The sequence below is a fragment of the Oncorhynchus kisutch genome, linkage group LG21 (genome assembly GCF_002021735.2).
Source record: "Oncorhynchus kisutch isolate 150728-3 linkage group LG21, Okis_V2, whole genome shotgun sequence".
In the NCBI taxonomy this organism is placed as follows: Eukaryota; Metazoa; Chordata; class Actinopteri; order Salmoniformes; family Salmonidae; genus Oncorhynchus; species Oncorhynchus kisutch.
In genome coordinates, this window is record NC_034194.2 from 41,762,522 (window position 1) to 41,784,739 (window position 22,218).

The following is a 22,218-nucleotide window of genomic DNA, read 5'->3' on the forward strand; positions in this document are numbered from 1 at the left end:
CCATAGGAAAACCCCTTTGGGTTCCAAGTAGAATCCCTTAGGGTTCCAAGTAGAATCCCTTTAGGGTTCCAAGTAGAATCCCTTTGGGTTCCAAGTAGAATCCCTTTGGGTTCCAAGTAGAATCCCTTTGGGTTCCAAGTAGAATCCCTTTGGGTTCCAAGTAGAACTGTTTTTGGTTCCAAGAAGAACCCTTTTGGGTTCCAGGTACAGACCTTTTGGGTTCCAGGTAGAACTCTACCTTGAACCAAAAAATGTTTTTTGAAAGAGTTCTCCTACTGGTACAGCCAAAGAACCCTTTTAGATTATAGAGAGAATATATATATTTATTTAGAAGAGTGCACTCCATCCCTCTCTAAGCACCAGACTTGGATGGAACAGTGTTGTTGATGAAACTAGGAGGAGGTAAATGTGTTTCGAACAGACCTGGGTTCAAATAGTATTTGGAATGAGTTTGCTTGACCAACTGAATTAAATGGTATAGTCCAAAAGGGCAAATCTCACCGATATGGCACTCCAGGCAGACTCAATCAAACGTTCAACATATTTTGAAAGATTTCAATTGAATTTGAACCCAGATCTGGTTAGGAAGACTTCAGAAGCTTTTATCTTCATAGGTGTAGGGATCTGTTTCTTTGAGGTTGATTGAAGAACATAATATGAAATCATCCCCAAACCCCTTTAACACTGCAATTTGACACAATAACCGTAAATACATATATACCAGACTGTAATGCTGTACATCTGAGATTATAAAACAAAAGAGAAAGATAACTGAGCGGCTCTAACCATTCAGATTCATCACAACATATTACTAATAGTCATACTTCAGCTTCAAGGTGAAAAAAAAAACCAACAACAAAACAAACCTCTTTACAACTGAGATTCTAAAACAAAAGAGAAAGATAACTCCCAGTAGCTACCGGTGATCTAGAGCGAAGGGTCTCTGATTATAACAAGAGCCACAGTTCTGTACACAGCATCTTCACATACATGACTATATCCTACATCAAAGCGTTTTATATTCACCCCTAAAATCTCTTGGTCTATTTTCCTGCTCTATTCCTCCTTTTCTTAAGTTCTAGATGTGGGTTTCGATCCACAGTAACAGCAGTCAACTTCATCCCGTGGCTGTCATAGGTCTCCATGGTGTTACCCCACCTATTCACAGGCTGTCCATCCTCCTCATTGAGTGATGCAGCTGTCCGTCAATCCCCCGGTCCAATCATCAAGCCTTGGCCTCCAGCATCTCCAGGAAGAGTTTGTGCATGGGCACTTTTCCCTGCACCTTGATGCTGTAGAAGTGCTGCACGGCCTTGGCGGCGGTCTGACGGAGCAAGGGAAGGGTCATCAGCAGCTTTCCTGTCCGCCGAGGGTCCTCCGTGTTGTGGCCACCTTCTAAGTCCTGCAATGCCTCATGGAGAGAGTCCTGGAGCCTCTGAACAGCCTCTACATCCTCTATATGCATGGAGTCTATACGGAGGTAGAGAAGGAGGGACGGTGGGAGAGGCGGGAAGGGAGGGAAGGAGAGAGGGAGAAACTTTAGTTGTCTTTTATTTAATACCAAACAAAAAGCAGCTCGCAAATAAACTTTTTTTAGGAGCCACTTTAAATTCAGTGGCTCGTTTTTTTTTAGCAAGCATCCAATTTCTGAATCTCTCTCTCTCTCTCGTGGTTAATCACGGGACTTAATAAATGCCTGTGCTTGGCCAGGACTTCAGGGAGAGCATGGCTCGGCTGCATGAATAGAAATACCTTGTGCATAGGCAGGGAAAAATATTCATTTCTCTGTATATTGTACCATATCTACATATCTACTAATGCATTAGTGTGTGTGTGTGTGTGTGTGGTCCTATACTCTGCTGAGCATGTGTGTGTGTATGTGTGGTCCTATACTCCGCTGAGCATGTGTGTGTGTGTGTGTGTGTGTGTGTGTGTGTGGTCCTATACTCCGCTGAGCATGTGTGTGTGTGTGTGTGTATGTGGTCCTATACTCCGCTGAGCATGTGTGTGTGTGTGTGTGTGATCCTATACTCCGCTGAGCATGTGTGTGTGTGTGTGGTCCTATACTCCGCTGAGCATGTGTGTGTGTGTGTGTGTGTGTGTGTGTGTGTGTGTGATCCTATACTCCGCTGAGCATGTGTGTGTGTGTGTGTGATCCTATACTCCACTGGGCATGTGTGTGTGTGCGCTGTGTGTGCCGTGTGCGTGTGTGCATGTTTGTGTGGTTGCGTGTGTGCATGCATGCGTGTGTGTTTGTGTTCAGTGTGTGAAGGGCGCAATGCAAAACTAACTTTGAAGAAACAATTTCCATGTAATCCATCAGCTGGCTGGAGTAGATCCCATCGATACTGAGCTAATTACTAAATCAATGGCCATGATTTTCCACAGCTGTCACACAAACACACACCTACAGCACCAGATTTCTGTGAGACAGTGTTCAAATGCCTCTCAGCTGGCCGGGCCTCTCAGCTTCTCTGATCCCCTTCTACCAACCACTCTATACCTCTCTTCATCTCTTTCTGTTATACCTCTCTCCATCCCTTTCTCTTTCTGTTGTACCTCTCTCCATCCCTTTCTCTTTCTGTTGTACCTTTCCATCCCTTTCTGTTGTACCTCTCTCCATCCCTTTCTCTTTCTGTTGTACCTCTCTCCATCCCTTTCTCTTTCTGTTGTACCTCTCTTCATCTCTTTCTGTTGTACCTCTCTCCATCTCTTTCTGTTATACCTCTCTCCATCCCTTTCTCTTTCTGTTGTACCTCTCTCCACCCCTTTCTCTTTCTGTTGTACCTCTCCATCCCTTTCTGTTATACCTCTCTCCACCCCTTTCTCTTTCTGTTGTACCTCTCCATCCCTTTCTCTTTCTGTTGTACCTCTCTCCACCCCTTTCTCTTTCTGTTATACCTCTCTCCACCCCTTTCTCTTTCTGTTGTACCTCTCTCCACCCCTTTCTCTTTCTGTTGTACCTCTCTCCACCCCTTTCTCTTTCTGTTGTACCTCTCCATCCCTTTCTCTTTCTGTTGTACCTCTCTCCACCCCTTTCTCTTTCTGTTATACCTCTCCATCCCTTTCTGTTATACCTCTCCATCCCTTTCTGTCATACCTCTCTCCACCCCTTTCTCTTTCTGTTGTACCTCTCTCCACCCCTTTCTCTTTCTGTTGTACCTCTCTCCACCCCTTTCTCTTTCTGTTATACCTCTCCATCCCTTTCTGTTATACCTCTCCATCCCTTTCTGTCATACCTCTCTCCACCCCTTTCTCTTTCTGTTGTACCTCTCTCCACCCCTTTCTCTTTCTGTTGTACCTCTCTCCACCCCTTTCTCTTTCTGTTGTACCTCTCTCCATCCCTTTCTCTTTCTGTTGTACCTCTCTCCATCCCTTTCTCTTTCTGTTGTACCTCTCCATCCCATTCTGTTATACCTCTCTCCACCCCTTTCTCTTTCTGTTGTACCTCTCCATCCCATTCTGTTATACCTCTCTCCATCCCTTTCTCTTTGTTGTACCTCTCTCCATCTATTTCTGTTGTACCTCTCCATCCCTTTCTGTTATACCTCTCTCCATATATTTCTGTTGTACCTCTCTCCATCCCTTTCTCTTTCTGTTGTACCTCTCTCCATCTCTTTCTGTTGTACCTCTCTCCATCCCTTTCTCTTTCTGTTGTACCTCTCTCCCTCCCATGAGAAAAAAATCCTCCAAACAGTCATTGATTAGTAAGGGGACAGGACCCTCCAAACAGTCATTGATTAGTAAGGGGACAGGATCCTCCAAACAGTCATTGATTAGTAAGGGGACAGGACCCTCCAAACAGTCATTGATTAGTAAGGGGACAGGACCCTCCAAACAGTCATTGATTAGTAAGGGGACAGGATCCTCCAAACAGTCATTGATTAGTAAGGGGACAAGCAAACTGTCGATAGGAGAGAGGCATCTTCACATGGAAACAAACAAGCCCCGTCGCTCCCTGATGCTCATTCCACTCCACTTAACACATTTTATTGACATGCACTGTTTTCCTAATGAAATGCTAAATATATCTCCCTTGGCTGTGGAGAGCTGGCAGGAAGCTACTGTTATAGAGACAGAGAAAGATGAGAGAGAGACAGAGAAAGATGAGAGAGAGAGAGAGAAAAAGAGGGGAGGAGAGAGAAAAAGAGGGAGAGAGAGAAAAAGAGGGAGAGAGAGAAAGAGGGAGAGAGAAAAAGAGGGGAGGAGAGAGAAAAAGAGGGAGAGAGAAAAAGAGGGGAGGAGAGAGAAAAAGAGGGGAGGAGAGAGAAAAAGAGGGAGAGAGAGAAAGAGGGAGAGAGAGAAAGAGGGAGAGAGAAAAAGAGGGAGAGAGAGAAAGAGGGAGAGAGAGAAAGAGGGAGAGAGAAAAAGAGGGGAGGAGAGAGAAAGAGGGGAGGAGAGAGAAAGAGGGGAGGAGAGAGAAAAAGAGGGAGAGAGAGAAAGAGGGGAGGAGAGAGGGAGAGAGGAGGAGAGAGAAAAATAGGGGAGGAGAGAGAAAGGAGATAGAGAACACTGACAATCACACACAGACGCTACACACACACACACACACACACACACACACACACACACACGTGCCTTCAGAAGAGGCGAGCACGCACACACACAGTGGCACAGCAGGGACATTTAATTAAACAGCCGTGTTGTTGACCCCTTTGTCCCCTCTTATCTCAGATCGTCTGTGTGGATGCGATTGCCCTCTGAGATTGGCGACATTTTGTTTTGTTTTAATTACATGTCAGCTACTTAGATTTACCAGAGATTGACCATTCAGACATACTCTAATGTCAATCTTTAAGGGGGACTGTTTCCTGTGTCTCCTATCAACAACTGGTGTTATGAGTCTGACATATTTCAGCAAATATAGTAATAACAATTTGTGCGTGTGTGTATGTTTGTGCATTTCTGACTGTGTCTGTCATCTGTGTCCATACCTGAGTTAGCGAGGGCGATAGCCTTGAGCGTGACAAACTCCTCCTTCTCCACGCTCAGTTTCTTATAGCGTCGGACCAGAGGCAGAATGGCAACGTGCAGGTCCAGCAGGCCAGATAGACGAGCATGCTCCTCATCCACCACATAGTCCTCAGCATACACCAGCTCCTCCTCACAGGCCAACGAGCGGAACACGATGCTCAGGACCAGGATCTCCATCCAGGCACTCTGCAGTAGACTCATCTGGTCTGCCAGAGACAGGCTGGAGAATCCTAGAGGAGGATAGGTCGGGTTTAGGCCTAATATATATACATTATATATATTGTATATTATATATATTGTATATTATATATATTGTATATTATATATATTGTATATTATATATATTGTATATTATATATATTATATATTATATATACTGTATATTATATATATTATATATATTATATATTATATATATTATATATTATATATATTATATATTATATATATTATATATATTATATATATTATATATATTATATATTATATATATTGTATATTATATATATTATATATATTATATATATTGTATATTATATATATTATATATTATATATATTGTATATTATATATATTATATATATTATATATTATATATATTATATATTATATATATTATATATATTATATATTATATATATTGTATATTATATATATTATATATATTGTATATTATATATATTATATATATTGTATATTATATATATTATATATATTGTATATTATATATATTATATATTATATATATTGTATATTATATATATTGTATATTATATATATTGTATATTATATATATTATATATTATATATATTGTATATTATATATATTGTATATTATATATATTATATATTATATATATTGTATATTATATATATTATATATATTATATATTATATATTATATATATTATATATTATATATATTATATATTATATATATTGTATATTATATATATTATATATATTATATATATTGTATATTATATATATTATATATTATATATATTGTATATTATATATATTGTATATTATATATATTGTATATTATATATATTGTATATTATATATATTGTATATTATATATATTGTATATTATATATATTATATATATTGTATATTATATATATTATATATTGTATATTATATATATTGTATATTATATATATTGTATATTATATATATTGTATATTATATATATTGTATATTATATATATTATATATATTGTATATTATATATATTGTATATTATATATATTGTATATTATATATATTGTATATTATATATATTGTATATTATATATATTATATATATTGTATATTATATATATTGTATATTATATATATTGTATATTATATATATTGTATATTATATATATTGTATATTATATATATTATATATATTGTATATTATATATATTGTATATTATATATATTGTATATTATATATATTATATATATTGTATATTATATATATTGTATATTATATATATTGTATATTATATATATTGTATATTATATATATTATATATATTGTATATTATATATATTGTATATTATATATATTGTATATTGTATATATTATATATTATATATATTGTATATTATATATATTGTATATTATATATATTGTATATTATATATATTGTATATTATATATTGTATATTGTATATATTGTATATTATATATATTGTATATTATATATATTATATATTATATATATTGTATATTATATATATTGTATATTATATATATTGTATATTATATATATTGTATATTGTATATATTGTATATTATATATATTGTATATTATATATATTATATATTATATATATTGTTTTGCCTTATTGGCTCCATGTGGAGGGTGTTTGACTTTCACACCAGCATGTCGATTGTAATTTTCCACATTTATTAGTGAAATCAAGGAGCTAGGTCACAAAGAAAATATAATTTCCAGCAAATTTGACACAGTTTACTAACGAACAAGGGGGGTAAAATATATATATTTTTACTCTGGGAATGTATCAGAGTCAGATCACTAGAAACTCAGTTTGCAAAAACTGATGATACACTGATTGTACAAAACATTAGGAACACCTTCCTGATATTGAGTTGCACCCCCTTTTGCCCTCAGAACAGACTCAATTTGTTGGGGCATGGACTCTACAAGGTGTCGAAAGCGTTCCACAGGGATGCTGACCCATGTTGACTCCAATGCTTCTGGTGGCTGGGCAGGCCACTGCAGTAAGCTGAATTCACTGTCATGTTTATGGAACTATTCCCGGACAAATCTAGCCTTGTGGTATAAGAAAAAAATATATATATGCAGATGGATAGACCACTGACATGAAGCGATGCACCTGATTGGCTATAATGTTCAGATATTATGTTAAAACACGTTTATCAAGGGGCCCAATGTGTGCCATGAAAACACACCCCACGCCACCACCAGCCTACCATGTTGACATGAGGCATGATGGACGCATGTACCGCCTCGTCCTCCCATGTACTCCCTCGTCCTTCCTCGTCCTCCCATGTACTCCCTCGTCCTCCCATGTAGTCCCTCGTCCTCCCATGTAGTCCCTCGTCCTCCCATGTAGTCCCTCGTCCTCCCATGTACTCCCTCGTCCTCACATGTACTCCCTCGTCCTCCCATGTACTCCCTCGTCCTCCCATCAGCGTGAAACAGCAGGAACCACGATTCTGAATGTTTTTCCAATTCTCCAGTGTTTTCGTTCCTCAGCCCTCTGTAACCGCAGTTTCTAGTCTTTTTGCTGAAAGAGGTGGAACTCTGTCAGGTCATCGGCTGCCGTACCCCATTCGTGTGAAAGTACGACGAGTTGTGCATTATTTTACGGGTCTTTGGGCACCAATGTTGCACTGGACTGTCCAACTGTAGCCTATCTGTTGCTCTGCACAATTCACGTCAGCCTCCTTAATGTCCGATTTCATTAATGCCCCTTTAATGTCCGCTTTCATTAATGCCCCATTAATGTCCGCTTTCATTAATGCCCCACTAATGTCCGCTTTCATTAATGCCCCACTAATGTCCGCTTTCATTAATGCCCCACTAATGTCCGCTTTCATTAATGCCCCACTAATGTCCGCTTTCATTAATGCCCCTTTAATGTCCGCTTTCATTAATGCCCCACTAATGTCCGCTTTCATTAATTTCCCCCTATAATGTCCGCTTTCATTAATGCCCCTTTAATGTCCGCTTTCATTAATGCCCCACTAATGTCCGCTTTCATTAATGCCCCATTAATGTCCGCTTTCATTAATGCCCCTTTAATGTCCGCTTTCATTAATGCCCCTTTAATGTCCGATTTCATTAATGCCCCATTAATGTCCGCTTTCATTAATGCCCCTTTAATGTCCGCTTTCATTAATGCCCCTTTAATGTCCGCTTTCATTAATGCCCCTTTAATGTCCGCTTTCATTAATGCCCCTTTAATGTCCGCTTTCATTAATGCCCCTTTAATGTCCGCTTTCATTAATGCCCCTTTAATGTCCGCTTTCATTAATGCCCCATTAATGTCCGCTTTCATTAATGCCCCTTTAATGTCCGCTTTCATTAATGCCCCTTTAATGTCCGCTTTCATTAATGCCCCATTAATGTCCGCTTTCATTAATGCCCCTTTAATGTCCGCTTTCATTAATGCCCCATTAATGTCCGCTTTCATTAATGCCCCTTTAATGTCCGCTTTCATTAATGCCCCTTTTTCGACCATTGGCTGGATGTGCTTTTAGTGGAGGACCTGTCTTGATACACACAGGAAAGTGTTGAGTGTGAAAAACCCAGCAGCGTTGCAGTTCTTGACACACTCAAACCGGTGCACCTGACACCTACTACCATTACCCCGTTCAATGGCACTTCAATCTTTTGTCTTATCCGTTCACCCTCTGAATGGCACACATATACAATCTCAATTGTCTCAAGGCTTTAAAATCCTTCTTTAACTCGTCTCCTCCCTTTTCATCTACAGTGATTTTAAGTGGATTTTAACAACTGACGTCAATAACGGATCATAGCTTCCACCTGGATTTACCTGGTCAGTCTGTCATTCAAACAGCAGGTGTCCTTTAATTAATATGTTTTCCTTAAGTGTGATACAAAGTCGGTCGAATCTTATTGGTGATTATTTACAGCTGTAATGACTGCCAATAGGTGCTTCAACAAAGGTTCTCTTTAACTTGGTTTCACTTTGAAAATGGTGGAGTAGATCTGTAGATTTTATTTATTTAAAAAGATATATATTTTGAATACCCTTAATTTTTAAGATTTGCAAGGGGTGTGTAAACTTTAACGGGATTGTACAACTGGACTTTATTATTTCGTTCTGTGAAGCTGTTATGGCTGTGAGAGAAGCAGGGTAGCATGGGATAGGTGAAATTGAGGCGCTTCAATATGGACCACTCTATACACAGGCGCAAAGGGCTCTTACGGCAGCATTTAAAATGTGACCCTAAGATTTTTCCATCGGCTTTTTGATTCCGAGTATTGTTTTGATAACAATGTTTTTAAAATCAACCATGTCTTGCGCATAATTACATAATGTGCTGCATTTTGATGAGACAATCCTATGAAATGACTGTGGAATACAGCAAATACACAGAGGTTTACCCCAAAATATGGCAACTATTTATGTATTTTTTTTTTAAAACAAAATTGGCAAGTTGATTTACACCTTAAAAAGCGCTTACTTTAAATCAGAAAGTATTGTATTTTGCTGTGTATTTATATATAATTACTGTTGAAAACTGTAAATATAGTAATTTACCCCAAACATTGACTATTTAGAACGTATTTCTAACAATATGTTCCAGTTCATTCTTAAAATTCTTAAAAAAGTTTAAAAAACTTTTATCAGAAATTTCTTTCTGTAATGATAGCCTGCGAAAGCAGGGAATGTCTGTTAATTAACAGTTGTTGTCACTCTAACTTGTAATGTAAAAGTCTGTAATTTAAAAGATTTTAATTTGAATCTACAAAAAAAAAACGTATCTATTTTTACGGTTAATGTTTGGCACCCTGTGCGGCCTTGAGTTTGACTGTTTTTTGTATGTTTTTTAGTTTTTTACAGCGTAGATACATAAATAGTTGCCATATATAGGGTGACTGGAAGCCTAATGGTTAAGAGCGTTGAGGCTTAAACCTCGTGGCTCCTGTAAGAGCGTTGAGGCTTAAACCTTGTGGCTCCTGTAAGAGCGTTGGGGCTTAAACCTCGTGGCTCCTATAAGAGCGTTGAGGCTTAAACCTCGTGGCTCCTGTAAGAGCGTTGAGGCTTAAACCTCGTGGCTCCTGTAAGAGCGTTGGGGCTTAAACCTCGTGGCTCCTATAAGAGCGTTGAGGCTTAAACCTCGTGGCTCCTGTAAGAGCGTTGGGGCTTAAACCTCGTGGCTCCTGGAAGAGCGTCTGCTAAGTGGCTAACATGTAAATGTAACATGCTGCTAAGTGACTAACATGTAAATGTACCATCCTGCTAAGTGGCTAACATGTATTTATGTATGTAACATACTGCTAAGTGACTAACATGTAAATGTACCATACTGCTAAGTGGCTAACATGTAAATGTACCATACTGCTAAGTGACTAACATGTAAATGTAACATACTGCTAAGTGACTAACATGTAAATGTAACATACTGCTAAGTGACTAACATGTATTTATGTATGTAACATACTGCTAAGTGACTAACATGTAAATGTAACATACTGCTAAGTGACTAACATGTATTTATGTATGTAACATACTGCTAAGTGGCTAACATGTAAATGTAACATACTGCTAAGTGACTAACATGTATTTATGTATGTAACATACTGCTAAGTGGCTAACATGTAAATGTAACATACTGCTAAGTGACTAACATGTATTTATGTATGTAACATACTGCTAAGTGACTAACATGTAAATGTAACATGCTGCTAAGTGACTAACATGTAAATGTAGCATACTGCTAAGTGACTAACATGTATTTATGTATGTAACATACTGCTAAGTGGCTAACATGTAAATGTAACATACTGCTAAGTGACTAACATGTATTTATGTATGTAACATACTGCTAAGTGACTAACATGTAAATGTAACATGCTGCTAAGTGACTAACATGTAAATGTAGCATACTGCTAAGTGACTAACATGTATTTATGTATGTAACATACTGCTAAGTGACTAACATGTAAATGTAGCATACTGCTAAGTGACTAACATGTAAATGTAACATACTGCTAAGTGACTAACATGTAAATGTAGCATACTGCTAAGTGACTAACATGTAAATGTAGCATACTGCTAAGTGACTAACATGTAAATGTAGCATACTGCTAAGTGACTAACATGTAAATGTAACATACTGCTAAGTGACTAACATGTATTTATGTATGTAACATACTGCTAAGTGACTAACATGTAAATGTAACATACTGCTAAGTGACTAACATGTAAATGTAACATACTGCTAAGTGACTAACATGTATTTATGTATGTAACATACTGCTAAGTGACTAACATGTAAATGTAACATACTGCTAAGTGACTAACATGTATTTATGTATGTAACATACTGCTAAGTGGCTAACATGTAAATGTAACATACTGCTAAGTGACTAACATGTATTTATGTATGTAACATACTGCTAAGTGGCTAACATGTAAATGTAACATACTGCTAAGTGACTAACATGTATTTATGTATGTAACATACTGCTAAGTGACTAACATGTAAATGTAACATGCTGCTAAGTGACTAACATGTAAATGTAGCATACTGCTAAGTGACTAACATGTATTTATGTATGTAACATACTGCTAAGTGGCTAACATGTAAATGTAACATACTGCTAAGTGACTAACATGTATTTATGTATGTAACATACTGCTAAGTGACTAACATGTATTTATGTATGTAACATACTGCTAAGTGACTAACATGTAAATGTAACATACTGCTAAGTGGCTAACATGTATTTATGTATGTAACATACTGCTAAGTGACTAACATGTAAATGTAGCATACTGCTAAGTGACTAACATGTAAATGTAACATACTGCTAAGTGACTAACATGTAAATGTACCATACTGCTAAGTGGCTAACATGTATTTATGTATGTAACATACTGCTAAGTGACTAACATGTATTTATGTATGTAACATCCTGCTAAGTGGCTAACATGTAAATGTAACATCCTGCTAAGTGGCTAACGTGTAAATGTAACATACTGCTAAGTGACTAACATGTAAATGTAACATACTGCTAAGTGGCTAACATGTATTTATGTATGTAACATACTGCTAAGTGGCTAACATGTAAATGTAACATACTGCTAAGTGACTAACATGTAAATGTAACATACTGCTAAGTGACTAACATGTAAATGTAGCATACGCTGACTGGACAAAACATTAAGAACACCTGCTCTTTCCATGACATACACTGACCAGGTGAATCCAGGTGAAAGCTATGATCCCTTATTGATATCACTTCAAATCCACTTCAATCAGTGGATTTTATGAAGGGGGGGAGACAGGTTAAAGAAGGATTTTAAAGCCTTGAGACAATTGAGACATGGATTGTGTATGTGTGCCATTCAGAGGGTGAATGGGCAAGACAAAATATTGAAGTGCCTTTGAACGGGGTAGGGTAGTAGGTGCCAGGCACACCGGTTCATGTCAAAAACTGTAAAGCAGATGGGTTTTTCAGACTCAACAGTTTCATGTGTGTATCAAGAATGGTTCACCACCCAAAGGACATCCAGTCAACTTGACACAACTATGGGAAGCATTGGAGTCAACATGGGACAGCATCCCTGTGGAACGCTTTTGACACCATGTTGAGTCCATGACCCGACGAATTGAGGCTGTTCTGAGGGCAAAGGGGGCTGCAACTCAATATTAGGAAGGTATACATATATATATATATATATATATATATATATATATATATACACATACACACTGTATGTATATTTGTGTATGTTAATCAGGTATCGGATGATTGGATTATAGCTTTGTGTTACAGCTCGTTGATACAGTCAGTAAGTCTGCTGTAGATAAAGGAATAACACTGTAAAAGGACAACAAAATGTTTTGGTCTGATTCCAACTCTACAAATGGACAAGCACGGTTTCCAACTCATCTATACGCCGACCTTTGACCTCACTCTGCAGTCAGGTCGGTGAGCTCAAGCCCCCATGTGTTTTTTTCTTGAGTCCCACGATCACACTGGCGTGATAATAGGGCTTCTAAACCTAAATTTATTTTAAATTCATTTTTACATTTATTTTTTATAAATACTGTGTTTGAGCTACGGACTGCTGGGTTGTACCGTTGGATTAGTCCATTTCTTCTCAACAAAACCTCCGCAAAGACAGAACGGTTTGAGATACACACTATTATGACTCATCTTTGAAAAGCTGAGAGACTCTTCCGGAATACGCACGTGTCATCTTGTTTTGCTCTATGACCTCACAAAGACACACACACACGAGTCGTTAGCGGGTAAGGGGTTCTTCTACATAGAAGATCATACGAACTAAGAGAAGAGGGTTCCTCAAGGGTTCTTTGGAAAGGTGATGGTTCTATGTGGAACACAAAGACTCAAAGAAACCTTTGAGCCCTTCAAAATGGTTCTTTGCGGTTTACAAAAGGGCTCTTTGCGGTTTAAAGGCGCCCGTATGCTTCCCATCCGAAACAGTTTGTATATTACAATGACGTGTTGTACCATTTTTTGTTTGTTTTGGACTTCGGCAAGGACTTCGGCAACGTTAACTATTCATGAAAATCGCAAATGAAATGAAATAAATATATTGGCTCACAAGCTTAGCCTTTTGTTAACAACACTGTCGTCTCAGATTTTCAAAATATGCTTTTCAACCATAGCTACACAAGCATTTGTGTAAGAGTATTGATAGCTAGGCAACATTTTCACAAAAACAAGAAAAGCATTCAAATAAAATCATTTACCTTTGAAGAACTTTGGATGTTTTCAATGAGGAGACTCTCAGTTAGATAGCAAATGTTCAGTTTTTCCAAAAAGATTATTTGTGTAGGAGAAATCGCTCCGTTTTGTTCATCATTTTTGGCTAAGAAAAAACCCCTAAAATTCAGTCATTACAACGCCGAACTTTTTTCCAAATTAACTCCATAATATCGACAGAAACATGGCAAACATTGTTTAGAATCAATCCTCAAGGTGTTTTTCACATATCTATTCGATGATAAGTCATTCGTAGCAGTTGGGTTTCTCCTCTGAAGCAAATGGAAAAATGCACGCAGCTGGAGATTACGCAATAATTGCAACAGAGGACACCAAGCGAGCACCTGGTAAATGTAGTCTCTTATGGTCAATCTTCCAATGATATGCCTACAAATACGTCACAATGCTGCAGACACCTTGGGGAAACGACAGAAAGTGTAGGCTCATTCCTTGCGCATTCACAGCCATATAAGGAGACATTGGAACACAGCGCAATCAAAATCTGGGGCATTTCCTGTTTGAAATTTCATCTTGGTTTCGCCTGTAGCATCAGTTCTGTGGCACTCACAGATAATATCTTTGCAGTTTTGGAAACGTCAGAGTGTTTTCTTTCCAAAGCTGTCAATTCTATGCATAGTCGAGCATCTTTTCGTGACAAAATATCTTGTTTAAAACGGGAACGTTTTTTTTATCCAAAAATTAAAAGAGCGCCCCCTATATCGAAGGAGTTTTTAAGGGAAGATGCGGGGCACAGATGTTCACTTCGCCTAGCCGAGTTCTGCTAGGAGCAAACCGATCCTAGTATGCAGACACCTTTAGTGATAATGTAGGGGCGGTGACTCATTAGGGACATGGTTTGCTTACTTCTCTTTTAATGCTCACAGCTCTCATTCCAGTTCATCTAATCTGTTTTTGGCATTACATTTTATGTGGGACTCACGGTCACGGCCGGTTGTGACACAGCCTGGGATCAAACCCGGGTTTGTAGCGACGCCTCAACATTGCTTTATGCTGTTAATGATACCTGTTACCTGTCTGTTAATGATACCTGTTACCTGTCTGTTAATGATACCGGTCTGTTAACGATACCTGTTACCTGTCTGTTAATGATACCTGTTACCTGTCTGTCAATGATACCGGTCTGTTAACGATACCTGTTACCTGTCTGTTAATGATACCTGTTACCTGTCTGTTAATGATACCCGTTACCTGTCTGTTAATGATACCTGTTACCTGTCTGTTAATGATACCCGTTACCTGTCTGTCTGTTAATGATACCTGTTACCTGTCTGTTAATGATACCTGTCTGTTAATGATACCTGTTACCTGTCTATTAATGATACCTGTTACCTGTCTGTTAATCATACCTGTTACCTGTCTGTTAATCATACCCGTTACCTGTCTGTTAGGTTGTTAATGATACCTATTACCGGTCTGTTAATGATACCTGTTACCTGTCTATTAATGATACCTGTTACCTGTCTATTAATGATACCTGTTACCGGTCTGTTAATGATACCTGTTACCTGTCTGTTAATGATACCTGTTACCTGTCTGTTAATGATACCTGTTACCTGTCTGTTAATGATACCTGTTACCTGTTTGTTAATGATACCTGTTACCTGTCTGTTAATGATACCTGTTACCTGTCTGTTAATGATACCTGTTACCTGTCTGTTAATGATACCTGTTACCTGTCTATTAATGATACCTGTTACCTGTCTGTTAGGTTGTTAATGATACCTGTTACCTGTCTGTTAATGATACCTGTTACCTGTCTGTTAATGATACCTGTTACCTGTCTGTTAATGATACCTGTTACCTGTCTGTTAATGATACTTTTACCTGTCTGTTAATGATACCTGTTACCTGTCTATTAATGATACCTGTTACCTGTCTGTTAATGATACCTGTTACCTGTCTGTTAATGATACCTGTTACCTGTCTGTTAATCATACCTGTTACCTGTCTGTTAATCATACCTGTTACCTGTCTGTTAATCATACCTGTTACCTGTCTGTTAGGTTGTTAATCATACCTGTTACCTGTCTGTTAGGTTGTTAATCATACCTGTTACCTCTCTGTTAGGTTGTTAATGATACCTGTTACCTGTCTGTTAGGTTGTTAATGATACCTGTTACCGGTCTGTTAATGACACCAGTTACCTGTCTGTTAATGATACCTGTTAATGATACCTGTTACCTGTCTGTTAATGATACCTGTCTGTTAATGATACCTGTCTGTTAATGATACCTGTCTGTTAATGATACCTGTCTGTTAATGATACATGTTACCGGTCTGTTAATGATACCTGTTACCTTTCTGTTAATGATACCTGTTACCTGGCCACCATGTAGTCTAATCTCCCACTGCTGATGATATCTCCCCTGGGTCCACCCTGTAATCTCCCTAATCAGGTTACATCTCCCCTGGGTCCACCCTGTAATCTCCCTAATCAGGTTATATCTCCCCTGGGTCCACCCTGTAATCTCCCCTGGGTCAACCCTGTAATCTCCTTACATCTCCCCTGGGTCCACCCTGTAATCTCCCTAATCAGGTTACATCGCCCCTGGGTCCTACATAATCAGCAGATCACAGTAAACCACAGATTCAGGATCAGCTCACCCTCCCCAAGACTGAACCTTAATCACTGGGAGGTTATGGTTAGAAACTGACCCAAGAACAGTACTCTCAGGGCAAATTGCTTAGGAGAGATCAAACCAGCGATACCAACAGTAAATGCTCAGAATATCTACAGAGGGATGATATATTTTAAGAGAATTCAAAGGATTTATCTTTGAATTTAAATATTTTTCAATTAAGACTCCTGAAAACAATGAGCTCTAAGAAAGTGTATAACTATTCAGATGTAGGTTTGAGTCGAGAGGAGGAGAGGAACGAGTCCACCATGAGTACCTCCCTAAATAAACCAATGGAACAGACTGCTCCTTGTGTAATCAGTCTTAAAAGGAAGTAAGAGGATTGTATTTAAAAAAAAAATCTCAAATTGAAATGGAATACATTGACTAAAGGGAGGTACCCCTACCCCCATCCTCCAACACACACACACACACACACACACACACACACACACACACACACACACACACACACACACACACACACACACACACACACACACACACACACACACACACACGGCTTCAGTTGCTCTCTATTGATTTACATGTGGAGAATATGGAATTGTCTCTCCCCTCCGGGTAGATGTGGAGCAGATGTTCATTATCCTTAGAGGGTGTGTGAGTGAGAGAGAGAGAGTTAATGAGAGCACTTATTCAAAAGAGTTTTGTGGCTTTAATGTTCCTTTCCTCCAGTTCTATCTGAGATATGTTGGGAGTGCTCTGTGTAGATAATATAGTCCCCTCTACCTGGGATATGTTGGGAGTGCTCTGTGTAGATAATATAGTCTCCTCTACCTGGGATATGTTGGGAGTGCTCTGTGTAGATAATATAGTCTCCTCTACCTGGGATATGTTGGGAGTGCTCTGTGTAGATAATATAGTCCCCTCTACCTGGGATATGTTGGGAGTGCTCTGTGTAGATAATATAGTCCCCTCTACCTGGGATATGTTTGGCCCAGCCGATGATTACCACCAGTTCTCTGTCAGCCAGGTCACACAGAGTGGTCAGGGCCTTGATGTCTCCGTCTGGCATGGTCGGGTCTGGCATGGCATAGATCTTCTCTGGTTCAACCACCAGCAGGTGAGACACGATCTTTGTCACTGGCCGAGAGAGAGGGAGGGGGGGGAGTTGGAGGGAGAGAGAGAGAGAGAGAGAGAGAGAGAGAGAGAGAGAGAGAGAGAGAGAGAGAGAGAGAGAGAGAGAGAGAGAGAGAGAAAGAGAGGGGGAGGGAGAAAGAGGGGGGAGAGAGAGGGAAAGAGAGGGGGAGGGAGAGAGAAAGATAGGGGGAGGGAGAGAGAGAGGGGGGAGGGAGAGAGAGAAACAAGAGAGGGGGAGAGAGAGAGGGGGGGAGAGTTGGAGGGAGAGAGAGAGAGAGAGAGAGAGAGAGAGAGAGAGAGAGAGAGAGAGAAAGAGGGGTAGAGAGAGAGAAAGAGAGGAGGAGGTAGAGAGGAGGAGAGTTGGAGGGAGAGAGAGAGAGAGAGAGAGAGAGAGAGAGAGAGAGAGAGAGAAAGAGAGAGAGAGAGAGAAAGAGAGAGAGAGAGAGAGGGGGGAGAGAGAGAGAAAGAGAGGGGGATGTAGAGAGGAGGAGAGTTGGAGGGAGAGCGAGAGCGAGAGAGGGGGAGGGAGAGAGTTGGAGGGAGGGAGAGAGAGTTGGAGGGAGAGAGTTGGAGGGAGAGAGAGAGAGATAGAGGGGGGAGAGAGAGAAAGAGAAAGACAGAGAGAGAGAGAGAGGGGGGGGGAGGGAGAGAGAGAAACAAGATGTGTGATTAGATGCCTGTGGATGGACAGAGGTTTAGAGTAGATTGCATAGTGAGATGTTAGTGTTGTACAACCCAACATGCACCATGTTTAGAACCCCGTGTGGTAGAACCCTGAGTGGTAGAACCCCGAGTGGTAGAACCCGAGTGGTAGAACCCTGAGTGGATCATGTCACATGACCTGGGTTTGTACCTTTATTTAAAACATACAATTTTAACATTTTTCCCCATTGAACATTAAAACCTACAATCTACTTGCAATTGAAGCCGCTCAACGTTGACATTACATGGAGTCATCTAGCAGAGACTCCTCCATCCAGAGCGACCAACAGAAGCAACCAGGGTCAACGGCGCGTCGACAGATCTCCCACAAGGTCAAAAATGGGGACCCGATCCAGTGACTTATCAGCCACCGGCCCAAGCTCCAAACCCCCCCCCAAGAACTCCACTCCCCCCAACCCCCCCCCCCCCCCAAGAACCCCACTCCCCCCCCCAAAGAACCCCCCCCCCCAACTATTCAACCTTTTGTTGGCAATAATTCTGTACACTAAAAACACATAATCTTGCGTTGTTTTATACACTGCTCGAAAAAATAAAGGGAACACTAAAATAACACATCCTATATCTGAATGAATGAAATATTCTTAAGTGTTCCCTTTATTTTTTTTAAGCAGTGTATATCAACTGATACACCCTGTTCCATGGAATCGGTCAATCTAAAATCTCTTCCCAACTATTTTGCAATCTGTATGGCACAGTTGTCAACATCCTGGTCCTCAAATGAAACTGGTCTACTTTCCTATTCATGTCATTTTTAATCCTATGCCAGTTTTTTATCCTATAGTTCCCTACCTCCTCCCGCTGCCACCTGCCTCCTCAATCTTGGATTGAGCAGACCTTCCCATACAATTTCTGATAACTCCATGATAAACAACTCTACTACTCCAATTAAAAATTTCATTTAAAAAACGAAATAGCCTTTTCAAACTTTCTATAAAACAGGTATATTATCAACCAGTACATTTGAGTTCAAGCATAACATTTGTTGTATATTTGTTGTATCTTCTCAGAGGGATGAATTTGGATTTGTAACCAGCTCTGCAAAATGCTTCTTTGACAAAGGTTTCATTTTTAAACAATGGAAAATGAGACATGACAATCTGCACAAAGACAAAGAGGTCATTTTTAAACAATGGAATTCCTTAGTAATCTACTGGAGAATGAAACATGACAATCTGCACAAAGACAAAGAGGTCATTTTTAAACAATGGAATTCCTTAGTAATCTACTGGAGAATGAAACATGACAATCTGCACAAAGACAAAGAGGTCATTTTTAAACAATGGAATTCCTTAGTAATCTACTGGAGAATGAAACATGACAATCTGCACAAAGACAAAGAGGTCATTTTTAAACAATGGAATTCCTTAGTAATCTACTGGAGAACCGTTTTGGGTTCAAGTAAAACTTTTGTATCAATTAAGCTTTTAGAGAGAGGTTAATGGGATTTTATATTTAATCATCTCAACCCATCCAGTTCATATTCATTATATAGACAGGCATGCGTTTATCCTGTCTGGTTTAGCATTCCAGATAAAGCTACACATTTTTTTTGCTCATATGATTGGAAAAAGGAATCATTAAATCATTATTATTATTATTATATTTTTTTTTTTTACGTTTAAATCTTACTTCCCAATAGTCTTTTTTTTATGTCAGATGTCCGAGCACCATCGTCAGACAACTGCTGTAATTATAATTTCTGAAAAAGGATTCAAATAAATCAAACTGAAATAATAAAATATAAAATATAATACAAAGCTTACAATGCAGGTCATGTGACATGAATACACCAATACACAAGGCCCTAAGTATAATACAAAGCTTACAATGCAGGTCATGTGACATGAATACACCAATACACAAGGCCCTAAGTATAATACAAGCAGAAAGGGTCACTGTTGTCGTGACTCACATGGCTTTTTGGCAGGAGGGGGGAGTGTCAGGCCTAGATAGGCTCCGTTCTCCGTGTCTCCCATTCTCCTCTTGTACTTCTGTCTTCCGCCCCTCACGCGATCCAGACGCACACCTGGAAATAAACCACGGGACAACAAGATCACATTCCCAACAAAACATGAGATTCATGATTTATTGCAACAAACACAAATTGACAAAGATGATAATATAATACACCAGATGAAGTAGTAGTATGTACACAGATCATCTTCTGTTGGGGTAGTTAGACTATATACTGTAATGTGTACTGATAGTGTTATGTTGCTGTTAAAGTCGAGCCTCTGAACCCATCAGAGCGTTATAAAGCTCTGTCTGTCAATGTGGTTTTCCTTTGATGATGGCCAGCAGAGACCAGAGGGCTGCTTCCACTGAGCTGCACTAGTCAATGATTGGCCAATGCATGGTAATCCTGTTCATCACTTCAATGGATCCTTCTTCTGTCCCTCTGTCAGCTAGACTGGGCCACCACCAACATGACTCACAAACTCACTACCAAACACTCACTACTCACAAACTCACTACCAAACACTCACTGCTCACAAACTCACTATCAAACACTCACTACTCACAAACTCACTACCAAACACTCACTACTCACAAACTCACTACCAAACACTCACTACTCACAAACTCACTACCAAACACTCACTACTCACAAACTCACTACCAAACACTCACTACTCACAAACTCACTACCACACACTCACTACTCACAAACTCACTACCAAACACTCACTACTCACAAACTCACTACCAAACACTCACTACTCACAAACTCACTACCAAACACTCACTACTCACAAACTCACTACCAAACACTCACTGCTCACAAACTCACTACCAAACACTCACTGCTCACAAACTCACTACCAAACACTCACTGCTCACAAACTCACTACCAAACACTCACTGCTCACAAACTCACTACCAAACACTCACTGCTCACAAACTCACTACCAAACACTCACTACTCACAAACTCACTACCAAACACTCACTGCTCACAAACTCACTACCAAACACTCACTACTCACAAACTCACTACCAAACACTCACTACTCACAAACTCACTACCAAACACTCACTGCTCACAAACTCACTACCAAACACTCACTACTCACAAACTCACTATCAAACACTCACTACTCACAAACTCACTATCAAACACTCACTACTCACAAACTCACTACCAAACACTCACTACTCACAAACTCACTACCAAACACTCACTACTCACAAACTCACTACCAAACACTCACTACTCACAAACTCACTACCAAACACTCACTACTCACAAACTCACTACTCACAAACTCACTACCACACACTCACTACTCACAAACTCACTACCAAACACTCACTGCTCACAAACTCAATACCAAACACTCACTACTCACAAACTCACTACCAAACACTCACTACTCACAAACTCACTACTCACAAACTCACTACCAAACACTCACTACTCACAAACTCACTACTCACAAACTCACTACCACACACTCACTGCTCACAAACTCAATACCAAACACTCACTACTCACAAACTCACTACCAAACACTCACTACTCACAAACTCACTACCAAACACTCACTACTCACAAACTCACTACCAAACACTCACTACTCACAAACTCACTACCAAACACTCACTACTCACAAACTCACTACCAAACACTCACTACTCACAAACTCACTACCAAACACTCACTACTCACAAACTCAATACCAAACACTCACTACTCACAAACTCAATACCACACACACAGTCACTACATTACACACTCACTACTCACAAACTCCCTGGTTCAGAATGAGTCAGAGTAATTTGGTGGGTATTGTTAAAATG

The 22,218-nt window shown here is 39.1% G+C and overlaps 1 protein-coding gene across 1 annotated transcript in view; it reads right to left on the minus strand.

Annotated features, from left to right (window-relative positions):
* Positions 1-266: 266 nt before the first annotated feature.
* The window catches only part of LOC109882923 (steroid hormone receptor ERR2-like), a 56,191-nt gene continuing 34,239 nt past the window's right edge, over positions 267-22,218 (minus strand). Inside the window, exons 3-6 of the mRNA XM_031800089.1 lie at positions 20,331-20,444; positions 17,537-17,698; positions 4,935-5,204; positions 267-1,470 (exon numbers count right to left, since the gene is read on the minus strand). Coding sequence (XP_031655949.1) covers positions 1,226-1,470; positions 4,935-5,204; positions 17,537-17,698; positions 20,331-20,444 — 791 coding nt within the window. The 3' untranslated portion in view covers positions 267-1,225. The remainder of the gene's footprint in view (positions 1,471-4,934; positions 5,205-17,536; positions 17,699-20,330; positions 20,445-22,218) is intronic.